Source organism: Tyto alba, unplaced genomic scaffold, assembly GCF_018691265.1.
Source record: "Tyto alba isolate M040663 unplaced genomic scaffold, T.alba_DEE_v4.0 Super-Scaffold_2, whole genome shotgun sequence".
Lineage (NCBI taxonomy): Eukaryota > Metazoa > Chordata > Aves > Strigiformes > Tytonidae > Tyto > Tyto alba.
In genome coordinates, this window is record NW_024881282.1 from 60501169 (window position 1) to 60517964 (window position 16796).

Sequence of the window (16796 nt, forward strand, 5' to 3'; positions counted from 1 at the left end):
CGATAGCCCCCTCCTCTGCCATCAAAAAAACTCCACCACTCACTCAACCCAGGACACTCACCCAGGGATCATATCTCTGTATACATACTTACTAAGCTGGCTGACACTACAACTAAGCATGATTGACACAGTGATAAGAATTTTACATATTCTGTAAAACAACTGTCAGGTGATTAGTATTGAGCTCTGTGTCTTCAGATAGACTTCAGTCATTAATCTACTGCCAAAAGCTCCCATGTTCCGTGATAGGAAACTTGTGCACGCCACTGGATTTTCATACCACCGGAGGGGCTACTTGGTTGGTTTTCAGCCTTCTCGTCTCATTTTCCTGTTGACTAAGCAGCTGCTGTCAGCGATCCTGAGCACACACAGTTGATGTGCCCACGTGCAGTCACCATTTGTGCAAGATCACCATATTTGTCTCCTAATATTTTAAAGATGACAACCCTACTTATAATTTGTGATAATCACTCACCTGTAGTCCAGTAACCTCTCCATGAGGCGAGTCACAGTGGCGATTAATGAAACACCACTTTCCCTCCATGTTTCCCGCTCAATTTTCTTCAGTAGACTGAAAAAAATAAGAAGCCAGAACAATTTCACCGTTTATTTTTAACTGTCACTATGACAACCACTTTGCTTTTACCGGTACCTTAATACCTTAGCAACTTCTTCGATAGTTAGATTTTCCTTTACAAACACCCTCCCAAGAAGCACAATTTTCAAACAGTGTCTTACCTAGGATAAGGACCAAAAAGTGGAATTCTAGTCCAGGAAGCATTGACAAAACAAATGATTTTTATATTAGCTGCATCAGGTTAAAATATATCAAATACCTAATTTTCAGAATATATTAATATCTCAAAGACTTAACACAACTCTTACATAAAATTTATATATTAATTTCATGAAGATACGTCAGAAAATAGGGAGTTTAAACATGTACCTAAAAAAGAGTAATTATCAACTCAATATACCTTCCTAATGGGACCTCAACATTTTTAACAAAGATTTTTCCTCCTCTCCCCTGTAATAAATTTTCAGTATGCATGAAATTTCAGAATGGGGAAGGGATTTTAATATGATGATTCCCCCTCTTCACTTAATATTTCCTTCTGAGAACATACTATCATGCACATGTAAAATTCCATTAGCTTAAATTGTTGTAAGATCCTCTATTAAAAGCTGTTGTGTTGAGTTCTTACACTAACATAAATGCAGACTACACACTGAAGTAAAAAGATTTCAAAATGGTGTTGTAAGTGGAGCTGTCAGTAAAATTATACTTAGTATTTCTGTTACAGGCCTCTGATTTTCACTGCTTAAGTTTATCAAATATTAATAATTTGGGCATGAATTTCCCACATTTCCTCTCTGAGAATTAAGAAGTTAATATTTATCTAAAGAGTTGTGTTACTTCTATGCTTTGGTGCAGGAACTCAGATGGTTGACATGCCCGTGAAGATATTTTAGCAGTCTCCCTGAAAATGCACGCAGGTATGGTTCACTTAGGAGTCTCTGAAAATTGCCACATCCATATACTTAGAGCTCTTTAGAGAGTTGTTAATAGCATCTCCAAACCTTCTGTCTGCAGTGGGCAAGCTGTCAGCTCTACTGACCTTCATCTATACTGAGCATGTTCAGTCCCATAAAACTCCTACGTCCAAATTTTACCAAACATATAACAGCGCCCAATAACTCCTACATGCCAACTGCACTAGCTATACCCTCGAGCTCTGTTCAGCTCCTTACATTTGGGGGGACGTCACAGATGCAATTCTCCAAACTAATTCAACCTAAATGAAGCTGTGTTCTGCTGGAACCAATGAGGAAACACTGATCTTCATTCTACACCCTTATATCGATCTCAGACTCACTTCTTCCCTCACATGCACAGACTGGCTACCCGTCATTGTTAGCAGAGACAGCTGACAAGGCCATCCTTAACCAGAAGAGGTTGAAGCAGTAATCTGGCATCTCTGCTTTCCATATAGAATACACAGGCTAACTTAATTTACTTTTAAACCCCTTATGTTCCTTCAATGCAAGTTTTTGTGTCTAACAAGAAGTAAGAGTAGAGCCTGTTACATTATTAAGCGCCAATTACTGCACTGATTTTTCCTTTCTATTGCTTTCCAACCCTGTGTTAAACAGGAATATTTCAACCTAAATTAATCAAAATAATTACCTATAGTTCCTGTAGAAGAACAGCAGAAGTCTGACTTGTCTTTTAAAACATATGGTTTTCATCTGCATTTGACTTAAGCATGTTCTTTATAAATGTATTGGCATATTCATTATAAATATACAATTTCTACAAATTGGTTGTGTAGATACATTCAAAGTACTCATTCAAACTGACATCAGTGTCATCAGTTGAACAGTTTTATGACTTGCCTTCTGATGCATGCCTTCCCCTCTCCACCATACATCTTTCACCACAACTCACAGAACAAACATTCAGAATGAAAGAGCTACTCAGATATATCCCTCGGCTTCCTCATGGCTATGTCTAGATAGAATTAAATTCCTGCTACTTACTGGTCCCAAAGCATAACCAAGATGCTATGTTCTACAAAGCACTAAAGCGGATAAACAACACAGAGAAATTCTGCCTATCCATGCTACTATAGCCTAACATCTGGGCTCACCTGATCAACTGTGGTTTGTTGTTTTTTTTTTTTTAATCTTGGGTTCCCAGGAATATGACAGTGGAGTGGGGACCCAGAGGATCAGAGCTCTACTGGGATGAATGCCAGGCTCAGAACCACGTTCAGGCTAGTTCAATCATACAGTAAATGGATTTTATATGCCTAAACCACATAATTATTCAGACCACTAACTCACAGGCATCGAATCCTAGAGGTGCCTTAAAACATCTGGATGTCTATTTTGGAAAACAAAGTCCTCTAGATACCTCACTATAGCTAGAGGCTTCCTCATCTAGTCAGCTGGGTCAAAGACAAACTTTGCTGCAAAAGTTCAGAGATGAATGAGGAGCTATCCAAACCCCATAAAAATATTCAGAAAGGCTCTGAAAGACTCGGTCCAGGCAGAATCTAATGGACTGGGCAGTGCTGAATTCAGTCATGCAATTGGGGAAAGAAATTAAGAAGACTTAAGACAACATGGGAGAGGTAGCAGTCATCACTTTTTATATAATAGCTTCATGGCTAGAGTAATCACCCACAAACTGGCAAAGCTCAGTATTAAATGCCTGCTCAGCTTGAATGTGAGCTCCAACTTCTTCACAGAGAAATCTCGTTGTCAGGCCCGCAGTAGAGCTCAGTAGCCCAGGTTTGGTGTTTCAGTAATGTGGCCACTTAACCTCCAAACCTGAAATGGCTTGTGTTGGGCCAAACTGGAATACAGCTACAGAAGTAATGAACTGGCAGCATCCATTGGATTCAGAACAAAAGAGCTACTCGCATATATCCCTTGGTTTCCAAGGATTCTGTTCAAACCACCAACTGTTTAATAAAGTGAAATCATTCTTTTCCCTGTGCTAATTAACTAGGAATTCAATTGCAGTGTTACAGTGTAAGTGTAGATCAGGACACCCTTCATACCATGATTACACTGGGTAGCAATTACATCTAGTTTCTCAAGATAGCAAAATGTTCACTACTCTGTGCTTTGCAGCTCTCCAAAGTACATCAGGAGCTAGTCACTGAGAACTCACATTCCAGTCCCTAGAAAGACATTGATTCAAAACAGCAGTCATCCTCCTACTTTCACTATGTCTTTTTCATTTGATAAAGATGCCATTATAAGCAGTAAATACTAAGCACATAATATTTTACATATGTCCAGAGATGCTTATAACTTGTCCTTGAAAATAGAATACGTTCAAAGGAAAGATGCAGTATTTGTCTCTGGGAAAAAAAGCAGTTAACATGGGAGTTGAGGGATTTTAATTCATTTTCCGATTCAGACAAAATAAACAAAAAGGATGACAAAATCTCAAAGTGTCACACTCACTGCAGTTACTAGACTGTATCCAAAGTAGGTGTGTGCATCCCCTTGGCTCCCAACTGTGCCTATCAAAACCAACCATGCTGAATCTTCAGAAAGATCAGGCAATATTGTAGCATTTGCTTTCATTAAAGACTGCAAAACCATTGCTTGCTGCAAAATAGTATTATTATTTCAAAGTCCTTGGGTACATACCACATCTCTCCTACTTCAGCCTAAACAACTTTGCTTTCCTGCACTAAAGACACTTTAATATTCCTTACTTTAAATTACTCATGGAAGAAATATAAAAAGAGAAATCTCAGGCTAACTGACACCGTCCCTTGAATTCAGCTCCCTAAACTGACCAACTGATTTTAATAATTTTCCTTCACATACCCTAGAACAGTATATCATCCTCCATTTTAGATTAGTATCTTCTGCAAGCTCTCCTCTTGAGACGTGTTAATGTACAGAGCCAAATCAAACTCAGATAAAAAACTAATGATAAACACTATTTTTTTCTTAAGTTGGAAGTGAACTTGAGCAGTTACTCTGAAATTTCCCAAAGCATTTAGTTTTAACTTCTCTTACACCAGAACAGAAACAAGTATAGCAATGCTGTGAGACATTTTGCAATTTAAATTACTGTGACTATGTCTTCAGCATTTAGATTTATAAAAGGCTCTCACCATTTTTCACTGTATCTTGTCCAACACTCCCCAGTTTAAATCTAACTCAAAACTGGAAAAAAAATTAGGAACTATATTTCATATCAATATGCTTTCTTATAGAATTTTAAGTTATTTCAGTGACAGACATCTTGATGTATTTTTCACATGAGAATGCATTTAGACTTTATTTTATAATTAGAACTTTTCCCTTAATGACTTAATTCTGAAGTTAGAATACTGTATTACTAAAATATTGAAATAATCCTTTTATTATCTACTCAGATGATGAAAAATGTCATTAATAATTACAAGAAAGTTCTGCTTTAGCATACTGTACTTTTGTTTGCCATTATTCATCCATTTCCACAATATTCTCCCTAATCTCTCTACCCACTTTTGTTTCTGTAAATGATAAATACTTAGGAATTCTGCTTTTTTCAATTCAATACAATTATAGATTATTATATGTTTACTATTCACAGACACTGAGATCTGAATGTTGTTATTTAGGCAAAGACAACAGAGCTAAAACTAATACTTAAAGAAGATGGAATGGTTAAGAACCCATATAAACAGAAAAAGATCCTGTGTTTACTAGTACTGAAGAATACAGAGCTTGGAATCCTGAAGGGGAACAATACATCTCCTACTAAATACACCAGAAATAAGTGAAATCTTCCACTTAGATGAAACTGAGGTCTGAGGAACAACAGAGACAGAGTTCAGTTAGTTATTTTGTACCTGTACTCTGTGACAATCATTTATTTTGGTCAATGGGATAACTTGTGGCAACCTTAAGGACTTCATTATTATTATTATTTTTTCCCAGTAGATTCAGTGATATGTCATATACTAAGAGCTTAAGAAGTAATTTATAAAATAAAATAAATAATCTTATCAGAATAAATAAAATTATTTACATCAATCAAGAAATCAACAAGTGACATTTCACAGATGAGTACAAGTTTCTGGCAATAGAGAATTCCTTATTAAACACCTTTGTGTTGAATTCTCATGCCTTGTTTTCAAAATGCTCCATTTGAGCTCTACCTGCACCCTATACAAATGTGAAGCATTCCTTGATTTTTTGATTCTAAAATTAGTAGGTATGTAAAGACAATATTCTGTGATATAACAGATTTAGCCTTTCCCCATTATAGCTGTATGCAAGAAGTACAGCCAGACTTTATAGATGCCATACAACACCATAAAATATTTTATTCCTCAGATTTTCAGGAAAAAAAAAAAAAAAGAAAAACCCAAAACAAAATAAAATGAGATTCACAACTGTTTTAAGCATTACTTCTCTACAACAACATTAGCATCTGATAAAACCAACCAAACTCAAGGAATTAGCATAAGATAAACATATTACTCACATACTGTTGAAGAGCTCTCGGTATGTTTCGTCACCTTTACCTTCAGACATTAGGCTGTCCAGTTTGTCAATCAGTTTTGCTTCCACCTGCAACATATAAGTGTGGTGTAAACAGCTTCTTTTTCCCTTAATGACATTAGAGAAAATTGAGGGAAGATTTGTTTTTATGTAAGGGAATTTGCTAAATTCATATCTTGGAATTATTGGTCAGTCATGTAAATCAAGTCACTTCATCTCTTTGAAGCTGTTATCATTCCCAAGGTTTGTGGGGTTTTCTTTTTTCGGTGGAATTTTTTTTTTTTGAGGGAGGGAGCTAATTTAAATTGAGCAACGTGACTTTAAAACTACAGGCTGAGTAGCATTTGCTGCTGCTAAGGCAGCTATCTATTTATGGAGTCAGACAAAAAGCACATAGCCCAAATAAATTGCCTGAATTCTCACTGCAGAGCTGTAAGCTCAAGCCATTTTCTTAGACTTTAATAAAAAGATCATCTTTTCTGACCTGCACCCCATTCTTTATAAATTAATTTTTATAAATGTCTGTACTGTTCAGAACACCTAGGGACTCAGACTTATTTTCCCAACATTCTTTTCTTGTCAGTGTGTTTGGATAGAAATCCAATTTGCTGGATCTATATATTAGCTATCAAAGAAACTTACAGAACCTATCTGGTGGCTAATGACTCCTTCAACACGTATTTTAAAGTTTATTGCTTATAAAACATATAGAGGTGAGACTACACTGTGTGTTAATATTTCAAACCTCCCTTTTAGCAGTAATATATTAGCAAGCACAAATCTAGGGGAGAAACCAAGCTGTTGTCAAGATATTTTATTAGAGAATAAATCTATTACAATTTACATTTAAACCCAAGCTGAAACAGAAAAGTAGTGTATTTTTTCCTTCTCACTTCTTGTTAACATTTCTATGGTGACTTTTAACAGTAAGTTTATACATTGATAGTGAAAAGCTACCTACTTACATCACATGCACTCCTCCATTCTTAATAGTTTGTTTTGCGTTTCAGGTACAGATCCCACCCTAAGGATTACGATTGCCTGAGAGTAATTCAAATACTTCTGCTTTCCTTCATTTGAAGCAGCAGGAAGGAGGGCATTGAGAAATAGTTTGAGGCAGTCTGAAAGAACCAAGTGGGAGCTGCGGGAGCAGATGGCATACTTGGTCGTTCCTTCCTAGCCCGTTAAGAAGGTGTTTGAGCAGCAAGTATACTTGGATCCTTAGAGAAGAGCATTCCTCAGAAGGATCATCCGATCTTTTTTCATACTAACTGGAAGGGAAGCTAGTTGAAACCTCTTTAACCAGTAGCCTGTACTGCTGTAAAGCAGAGATGAAAAATCACAACAAAATCAGCCTTGTTGATGCAAACTCAAGTTTTGTTCTTCACTTTGGCTGGCCATGGATGGCAGGCTCTCATCTTACATTGCTAACATGATAGCATTAATTGGAGAATCTCACTACTCCTCCAGAGAATGAAAAAGGGAAAAACCCTGGTAATCCCTTCTCCAACAGGTATAATGTTGTGGCTACCTTCTCCACCCTGAACCACCAATGGTTAGGACCAGCACTCTCTGAAGTGCTTGAATGTCAGTCCTGTTTTATAAACAGCTTCACACACAGTACCTGTTTAAAGTTGCCACTTCGCCTTTGCTCCCAGTCCATCATGTCATGGAAAATGGGAATCATTACATTCCTCAGGTCTGGCTGGGGTATCAAGGTCACTTCCAAGAAGGGGCCAATCAATGCTGGAATAAAGTGAAGCTTGTGTTCCCCTAAAATGAAAATTAATGTGAACTTGAATGTGAATTGGGTGTCCTGTGAGCTATCAAGCAATCCAACTATTATGAAGAATTGAAAAATAGCACTCTAAATATGCGCAGATTTTTTTATCTCATGTCCATCACAGCATGGGCTATTTCTTAAGCCCAAAATCTGAAAAGCTGAAGACAATATATGAATATAAAGCCAAAAAAATTTATCAGATTTTATTATGCAATACTGAGTTCAGAAGTGACAGTGGGTTATCTGTATCCCAAGTCAGTTTTCCAGAAGGACATCAAAGACAGACTAAGCACTCACTGGGCATTTCACCTATTTTCACAAGAATAGTTTGGTTTCTAGGCTCCACATTCTTGTGTTTACAAAATGGTTAACTGTCTGACATTCTGTACTCATCAAAAAGGGGTAAGTATTTTGATTTTTACCTATCTTTAGTATTGTGAGTACAGAAATGGAAGTACATGTTTTGACTGCAGGAACGGGAAGATGTGACTCAGCTATTCTCAAAACAACTTGCTTTAGAATTAGTGCTACAACATCTTCCATTAAGTCACCATATTCTACTTAGCAGAAAACCAAGTGCTTGTCAGGAAAGCTAGAAATGGCATACAGTAAAGATTGACCATTTAGTTTCAGTTTTCCACAGGTAAGGCTTGTGATATACAGAATAGGAGGATTATGAATGACGATGCACTGACTTTCCAAGATGGGAATTGATTTATGTCCAGCCTCCCTCTGGGTATTGCAGTGGGCAGTCACCCCTGCTTGCTGCTCTGTTTGGTATCTGTGTTTCTGCTACAGAAAACCAGAATTTCCCTTGCTGGAAACATTCTGGGATGTATATCCATATAAAAGCAAGGCTACTGTACAAGGATCAAGGCATATGATGACTGTGTAGTTCTGTGATGAGAACTGCAAAATGCTGACTAGCATAACACCAATTATATCCTGACTACCATATTTAATTGGACACATTAGCAGATGAAGTCCATATTTTACCCCACAACACTCAACCCTATTGAAAAGCATCATGATTCCCTCCTTGCCTGCACACTGGGTTTCCATTCAGCAGAAAAAAATGTCAGTGGAAAGATGATGCACACTAAGGTCTTATCCTAGCATGCAGGAAGGAGATGAGACCCAGGAATGGATCTTTGATAAACCAGTTTAGAAAAGCCCATCATGTATCCACGTAATTTAGAGGGATGCCTTAGAGTGAGTAAGCAATACTAAACACTGTAAACAATTAAAATATGCTACACAACAAATCTTAACAAGATATTAATAAGCAAATATTTCTTATTTTAAACATTTCTCTTCCTAGTACAGGCTGATCAGAAAGACCAGGTTTTTACTACATATCTTTCTGGGGAAAAGATTTATAGAATTGAGATGACAATATCTCAGTAACCACCAAAGGTCTTCATATCTTTAATGAGCCCTTTAATGAAGTGAACTATTTAATAATTGAAATGTAAAGATTACATAGTGTCCAAATCTTCTACACAGTTTTGAATTTCCTCCCAAATGATGTTTAATTGCATTTCTCCAATGCGCATACTTTCAAACAGTTTGCAGTTATTGCTTATAAATATAAAAATGTTCCTAAGTTTATATCCAAGCATACATTTTTCTTGTGTTGTCCAACATGTCATTTATGCATCAATCACTGATTTGTTTATGCCTTTGTATTTTAGTGCAGCTAGGACTTAGGGGAAGATTTGATGCAAATCCAGCATCTCAGGAGAGCTTCAGAATTAAGATATATGTCTGTTCCTTAAACTGTTTGACAACAGAACTAAAATTGTAAACGTATTTCCAGGCATAATAACTCTGCCCTTAAAGAGCACTACTTTCTTCTCTAATTTTCTCTGATGGCATTCTTTCAGTTCTCTTTGAAGAAATAGGGATAGGTCATATACAGTATCAAGGATTAGAAAGCTGAGTTTAGCTATAGAGAAGGCAACTACAGATGACTGGGGTTTTCCTAAATGTGAATCAAGACTTCATGTGAACTTAATTTTCAATAACTCCTCTATGACTGGCAAGTGTATTTTATAGGTGAAGAAATAATAATTGTATTTATTTTATGAGTTACTGATGATGTGTTTAATTACTTACCTAAATTTTGCCACATGCTGAAGATTTCACATCCCATTGTTACCCGCATGTCACCATACCTACAATGTATTAAAAAATAAAGCACACCAGTGAAAGATCATTTACGAAAATCAAGTTCATATGCCCTTCTGTGACATTGTTAAATGAAATGTCTCATTTATAATCATAAAAAACTACTTTCAAAGTGATGATTTCTTCCAAGCTTTTGCTCTTTCCCTTGTACCCAGCTGAAACCAGATTCCTAAACCCAGGTTTATTTGCAATATTGTCAAAACTATCAGTTCATTCTAAATGCTATACATCAGTGAAACAGATGTGAAGCAAAAGCTATTTTTTGCAGTAATGTGCTGTAGTTCTCTCTTGGAGAACAAATAGCTTTGCTCTAGCTTAAAGAAATAAATTAATTCTTAGAGACAACAGTGCAGAGCCTGGCAGAAACACCTGAACCAGTATGAATCAACTTATGGATGAACTAGAAATAAGTGTTGGCACTGCTACAACATGGGTATTTTGCTCCCAATATCTGAACTGATTTGAGCACTTCTACAAAGGCTGCGATCAGCTCTGAAGACCTATACAAAGGGCCAGAACCAACTCTCATTCCAGACAGTGGAAATACTGTTACTGTTCTCTTTCTGGTAGGGCTTTTTGCAACCTCGCATGTCTTGCATCTGAGAAGTGTTTGATATATTACAGTTTTCTAGAAGCTGACAGCAGTACTTACTTTTCTAAAACCTTTTTCTTCTTGGAAGGTGTGAACATTTCCAGTTGCAGACATAACTGGTTTATAAAAATGACAGCAAGAAAAAAGTAGGAGTCCCATATCTACAATAAGCATATGGCATTTGGTTATTTCATTTTTTCAGTACCACCATTTTATGACCACTCAAGATGCAAATTTTCAAATCACATTACTTGTTTCAGTCTCAGCTAATAAATTACTCAAACCGTTTTTGACTAAACTTCTTTGCATCCAATATACTTTTCACCAACCCCAAAATGTTCAGCAGAAATACATCTATTTTACATATTCTACATCTCTTAAATGTAAAGGTTTCTGAGTTGCAGATAATTTTTTGTTCATCCCTCTAAGTCAGAAAATCTTACCTTCTAAATTTGGGAACATTTTTTTGGTACACTTAAATAGAAGACAACAAAATAGTCTTTAAGTCCAAAACCAAAAAATTCTGACATCTCAAAAGCTATCACACAACAGAATTGTCATTCTCTGGCCTGTCCTATTTTATATTATTATTTGCAAGACTCACTTGCTGCCGGCTTCACTGGACAAAACTGAGGCCAGGTTTTGTTAACACATTGCAAATATACACATTTCATGCACATGCTTTATGAATCAGATGTTGAATCTTCTATTGAGAAGAGTTAAAGATATATTTAAAATACATTAAAATATTAACTACTATAACTCAATTATAGATGCTTCATGGCAGGAGGAAGAAAGATGTGTAGGGGGAGCCCTATTCCAGACACTGCAGTTCTGCAGAATAGTAATAACATTGCTAAGCAAGTTTAAGGAACATAAAAGCCTTGTCTACAGGCAATGCTTTTATTAGTTTTAGCCTCTGAACTTGTGGAACTTCATAAAGGATAGCTTCCTCATGTTCAGTTATGACAAGTAGGTAAATCCACATTCCTGCCAATCTCTCCAGCAGGAGTCTGGATTTTCAGAGAAGCATCCACAACTCTGCTGGAAATCAAGAGGAACTTGCTGTCTTCTCTAGGAAGAAAATTCTGCACTTTTTATGATGAAGCAATTGCATTAATGTCTCTTGGTTGGGCAGAATATTCATTCAGGTTTCCATGGGAATGGGTCTTTTCAGACACATTCCCAGGTCTTCTCAACTGAATCCTAAAAGCATCATTCTGTAATTCACAGTTTATCATAAGTGCTATATCTCACTATACGAGGTACTCACTAACATCTTTAACTACATTCACCATGCAGTGTCATAATTATCTAATTTTAATTATGCAGCATGTTAATTGATCTTGAGAGAAATTACAGAAATGCAAACCCATATTTTTGATAAATTGGCATCAATTAAAAATTGGAATAATTTTCCTTTCTGTGATAACTTCAAAATAACAGAAAAATAATAAAATTAGTTTCTGTAATTCAAAAAAACTGCTATGCAAAAATCTTGAATAAGTAGTCCAGTACAGAGGTTGAAATAAAAATATGAAAAATAAGAAGAAATTAAAAAACCCCACAGCACTCCTGATTTTTAAGACAGTCCTGTATTTAATAAAAAAATTAATCTCTGAGCACTTGAAATTGCTGATTTAGTATATGTTCTAGCTGGAGCTAACTTTAATAACAAACAACCAAACCGCAGGATGATGTAGCAGTTATTACATCTATCTTATGTTAGACACATTTACTCTACCTTGTAGTCAAAGTTTTCATTTAAGAAGTTTTTACGAAGGGCATCCGAAAGGTACAAGACTGTGGTAATGATCACACTGGGAAAAAAAGAATGAAAAAGACAGTAGTTTTCATTAAGTGGAAATTCATATTTAATACTCAGAGCCAGATAAATTTCCAGTGAAGAATTAGATGTAGTATGTATGGTGGCATTAAATACTACATTTTAAACGTATACAAATATCTGACTACTAACAGCAACTATTGACAGAAAACATGCACATTAAGAAAAAAAAAATTAAAACAAGTGTGATGTAAGAATGTGTGCTGAAAACATATGTTCTGTATAGAAGAATATAATTGATCAAAAAGACAAACCATAAATTTTGTTCTGAAAATAATGCTGATATCAGATTTAATACATACTTTGTCCTACTAGCACTAATATATATATAGTTGGGAAATTTGCTTTCAGCTTTCTTGGTACTGAAAATATGCATGTAGAGATTATAAATATAAAATATCAAGTAATTACCAATATACAACATTGACAGCCCTATGGACAAAGAGTATTTTTAATGACAACAGATAAATGTAAAACTGCATGAGCTCTGCAAGAAAGATCTGCTTCTAAATATCTTTATTCTGTACGCTGCAAATAGTCATACATTGCCCTCCATTGTCACCTGCCTGAATTATATTAATCTGTTTTAGATAAATATATATGACCAAAATCCTTCCACAGTGGCTGTCACCAGAGATCAATGACAGCCTTGTTCATTGTGGCAACCAAGTTTGCTAATCTGCAGAAACCAAAAATCCATATAAACCATTAAATTATTTTTTCAAGTAGTCAGTAGTGGATGCTTATGGGGGAGAAAAAAAGACAAACATAGAATGATCTTTTTGCTGCTACACTCATGTATTTTACATCAACTGATTAAAGACCTTCTGAGAAAAACATTGTATCTACACAGATCATTTAATTATCATCTGTCTACTATTAATATATCTAGTACTCCTTTGAACATGGTTCTTGACCTGTATGCTGTTACAATGCTAAAACTTGTTTCTCCTTCCATACTTCGGACTTAATTTTTTTACTACTTTTGCAATGCATTCAAGACAAAATGTTTTATTAAATATATTAACAGCAGTATATATATTTTAAGGGTATAATGTTTTTCATCTTCACAACACTGAAGAATTATACATTAACCAACCCACCTAGGAGATAAATTATATTTTTCTTCTGGCACTTTTGACAGATTTCAAGTTTATAAATACAAAACAGCTATGTATCATTTAACTTATTACTAGTTTGAGTGTTTGCTTCCACTTCTTTACTTTTAAAATTAGTGTCCCTGGCAAACTTTACTTTCTGGTTTGTTGTGTCTGAACACCTGTAACAGCCAAGTCTGAGACTGTTTTTAGAACACTGCTTGAGTCTCAAGTTTCATTCGTTCCTAGTTCCATTGCCCAAATGTAATTTTAATACATATTATTTTCTCAACAATTATATTGTAGCTTTTCTATCAAAATAATGTTCCGTGTTTAGCACTCATCTGTATAGTTTACCCCACTTTTCCACCAACGGGGAGTTAGTGTGTGTACAGCACTCCCTGGTGCAGCATGGAAGACAAAGTGAAACGTTAACAAACTATAATATAAGCAAAGCTAAGAACCAAGGCATGGGTAAAAGAGTCCTGTCACTCTTGTTATTGTGCATGATTTAATTTACAGCCCATATGTTTCACAAAATGGAAATAGTTTGCATATTTCATGAAGATGTTCTGATAGAAAAGGTCAGTTCATCAGAAGTATTGCTATGTAAAATTTCAACCTAAGTCCAAACTAATAAATTCCTGAAAAACTGTAGGCAAGAAAAAAATCCAGAAGATCTCAGGAACTGCAACCATATTGCCAAGTTCACATTAAATAGTTCTATTTACGAATGAGACAATTTCTTTCTTTTCATATTCCTTCCACAGTAGATGAAGAGAAAGTTCTGATTCGATTCTTATGAGAAGGTGATTAGAGTAGAAATCTTAAATGAAATTTTTACATTATTTTTTCCAGAATTTTTATGAGATAAGAGAATAATTGCAGTGCAGGTATTTCTTGCTATAGGCAACACAGCTCACGTTTAATTTATTTGGTTAGTCAACAATATGATATGGATTACTTGATAAAATGTGGGTCTGTAGAGTGAGTGTGTGTATGCTGTAGATAAAAAAACCTCAAAACATCAGACTAAACATATAAAGATGAAGCCACTGTTTTTGACCCACAGTCTGTTATTCTGAGTCTACAACAAACCAAAATCAGTTAGGACGGAAAACACGGGTAAGGTTGGAGGTTCTTTTTCCTCTTTTCCTACAAATAATCTAAGTTTTATATTAGAAAAAAACAAAACAAAACCAAACAAAAACAACAACAACAAAAAAAGCAAAAACCAACCAACCAACTAAACAAACAAACAAACAAAAAAAACAACAGAAAAAAAACCCACAAAAATGCACAGAGCAGAGACAGCAGCCAGAGGACAGATGGACAGCTGCCTGATCCAGTACAATACTCACATTCCAAGTTGCTTCCCAGCCAACAATTTCAAAACAACAACAACATTTATTTCAAATCCATATGAGTATCAAACTAGAAAACACTGAGTTTGTGACAAGACTTGCTTTTCTTCCTCTTACCACCTGCCACAAATTCGCTCAGAACCACTGACTGTTTTACAGGAGAAAAACCTCTGCTTTTAGGAACTAAATTGTTCTGGGCTCATACACAGAATGCCAACCCACAGTCCAGTCAAGCCATTACTGACAGAGTGGCTTTTCCATCAAATTTTCACAGCAAACTTGTCTGCAATAACCTGTTTGAAAAATCCAAAGCTCACCCCCAAAAGTTCAACAACTGGTCTGCTGCCTGGACTATGCTCTGGCAACCTGGCTTTTGCCTGGGCAGCCAATGGTAGAAAATGAAAGCTTTCTTCTTTCATCCTGATATGGGACAATATGTAACATTTACTTCTCATTTCACCTTTGCTATTTCAGAGTGAAACCTTCCTGAGCACAGATGTGTCTGAACAGCAAAAAACTTTCATATTTCACAAATAAATAAACGTAGTCACCTATATGTGTATATATCTATTGTTATATGTATATAGCCTTACAAATGCATACCTATGCATAGATATACTTTTTGTGACAAACTGAATGTAAGCTTCAGTTGTTAGCAACATTTTATATTACATAAAAGCAAGAATGTTGTTAGCAGCACTGTGTATTACATAAAAGCAAGAATTTTTGTTCATTGTAGGAGTCTCAGACTCCCACACTATGGGAGCTAGCAGGATTCTTCAAAGCAGCTATAATGATGAAACTAATGCTAACCCGTTGTCTTCCTTTACCGTGTATTCCTTTTGAGTTACTTTTTAAAAAAAAAGATAATAATTTCTTCCAGTCATTTCTGATTTAGATAATTGAATGGATTCTCTGTTTAAAGTCCCTAGGACCAATTGTCAGTAGGTACATTTGGCACTTTAGTATAAGCAACACACTATAGTAAATCTTACATTACAGATGAATTATTTTACTAAAAAATAATAATATTCATACATCTATTCTGTATGCTTATAAAATTCAAATTGAGAATTGGATGATCTAGCATCTCTACCATTCAACAAAATGATGAAAAGATATACATAGTTAATCATATAGACATCTTTAAAATTAAAGCTTCTTGCATACTGAGATCAGTGGATAATTTGTTCACTGTTCAATAATACACAGGCATAGTATGCTATAAATATTGAACCTTTGCTCAGCAAGTAATAGAAACTCACTTTTCTCTCAAACAGCCCCCTCAATTCTTAATGAAATATGGCATACCTGGAGTTCAGCTGAGTGTTAAATGCATTCAAATGATGACAGTCAATTAAAGCATTAGGTAAGTGATTTGATTCCTAACCTTAGGGAAACTTGATCAAGTGACCATTATGCAGTGATTTCCAGTTGAGAGAGACGTTATGAAGGTGTTATCCAGAAGTTTCAATTTCAATGTGGCATATTTTATTACGGAATTTTGGACTTCTCTCTGGCGCTAGGCAACTGATTCAGACATCTTCCTATATTAAGTGGTGTTCATTTGCAGTTACAAATAGAAGTTTTGCTTAGAGGACCAGGAAGCTACCTCACTACCTAGCTGATGTATCAAGGAAGTCTATCACTACAATGAAAGAAATTTAAACTGTATTTTCCATAGTATATATCAAAACATATTTGTCACTCAGTAGTAACATCCATGTTAGAAATATTAGATAACCATAAATAATTATATTCTTTGCTGAATGTATGCTGATTGGCTCACTACAGATATTACATGGTTATGCAGTTTTAAACAGAGTTAATTTCTGTCTCATTGCTTGACTTCTAGAAGCTAATAAACATTAAGGATTTTTTTGCATGTTCTTCCATCACA

General features: G+C 35.4%; 1 protein-coding gene across 4 annotated transcripts in view; it reads right to left on the reverse strand.

The window, feature by feature from the left end:
- Positions 1-16796, reverse strand: part of DOCK4 (dedicator of cytokinesis 4) — a 264136-nt gene that overhangs the window by 39549 nt on the left and 207791 nt on the right. For 2 of the 4 annotated variants that reach the window (XM_042792611.1, XM_032998792.2), the window contains exons 28-34: positions 12334-12409; positions 10650-10750; positions 9926-9984; positions 7649-7797; positions 6008-6093; positions 739-765; positions 476-571 (exon numbers count right to left, since the gene is read on the reverse strand). In XM_042792611.1, the coding sequence (XP_042648545.1) occupies positions 476-571; positions 739-765; positions 6008-6093; positions 7649-7797; positions 9926-9984; positions 10650-10750; positions 12334-12409 (594 nt within the window). The remainder of the gene's footprint in view (positions 1-475; positions 572-738; positions 766-6007; positions 6094-7648; positions 7798-9925; positions 9985-10649; positions 10751-12333; positions 12410-16796) is intronic. The other 2 variants (XM_042792612.1, XM_042792610.1) reach the window with 1 other exon arrangement.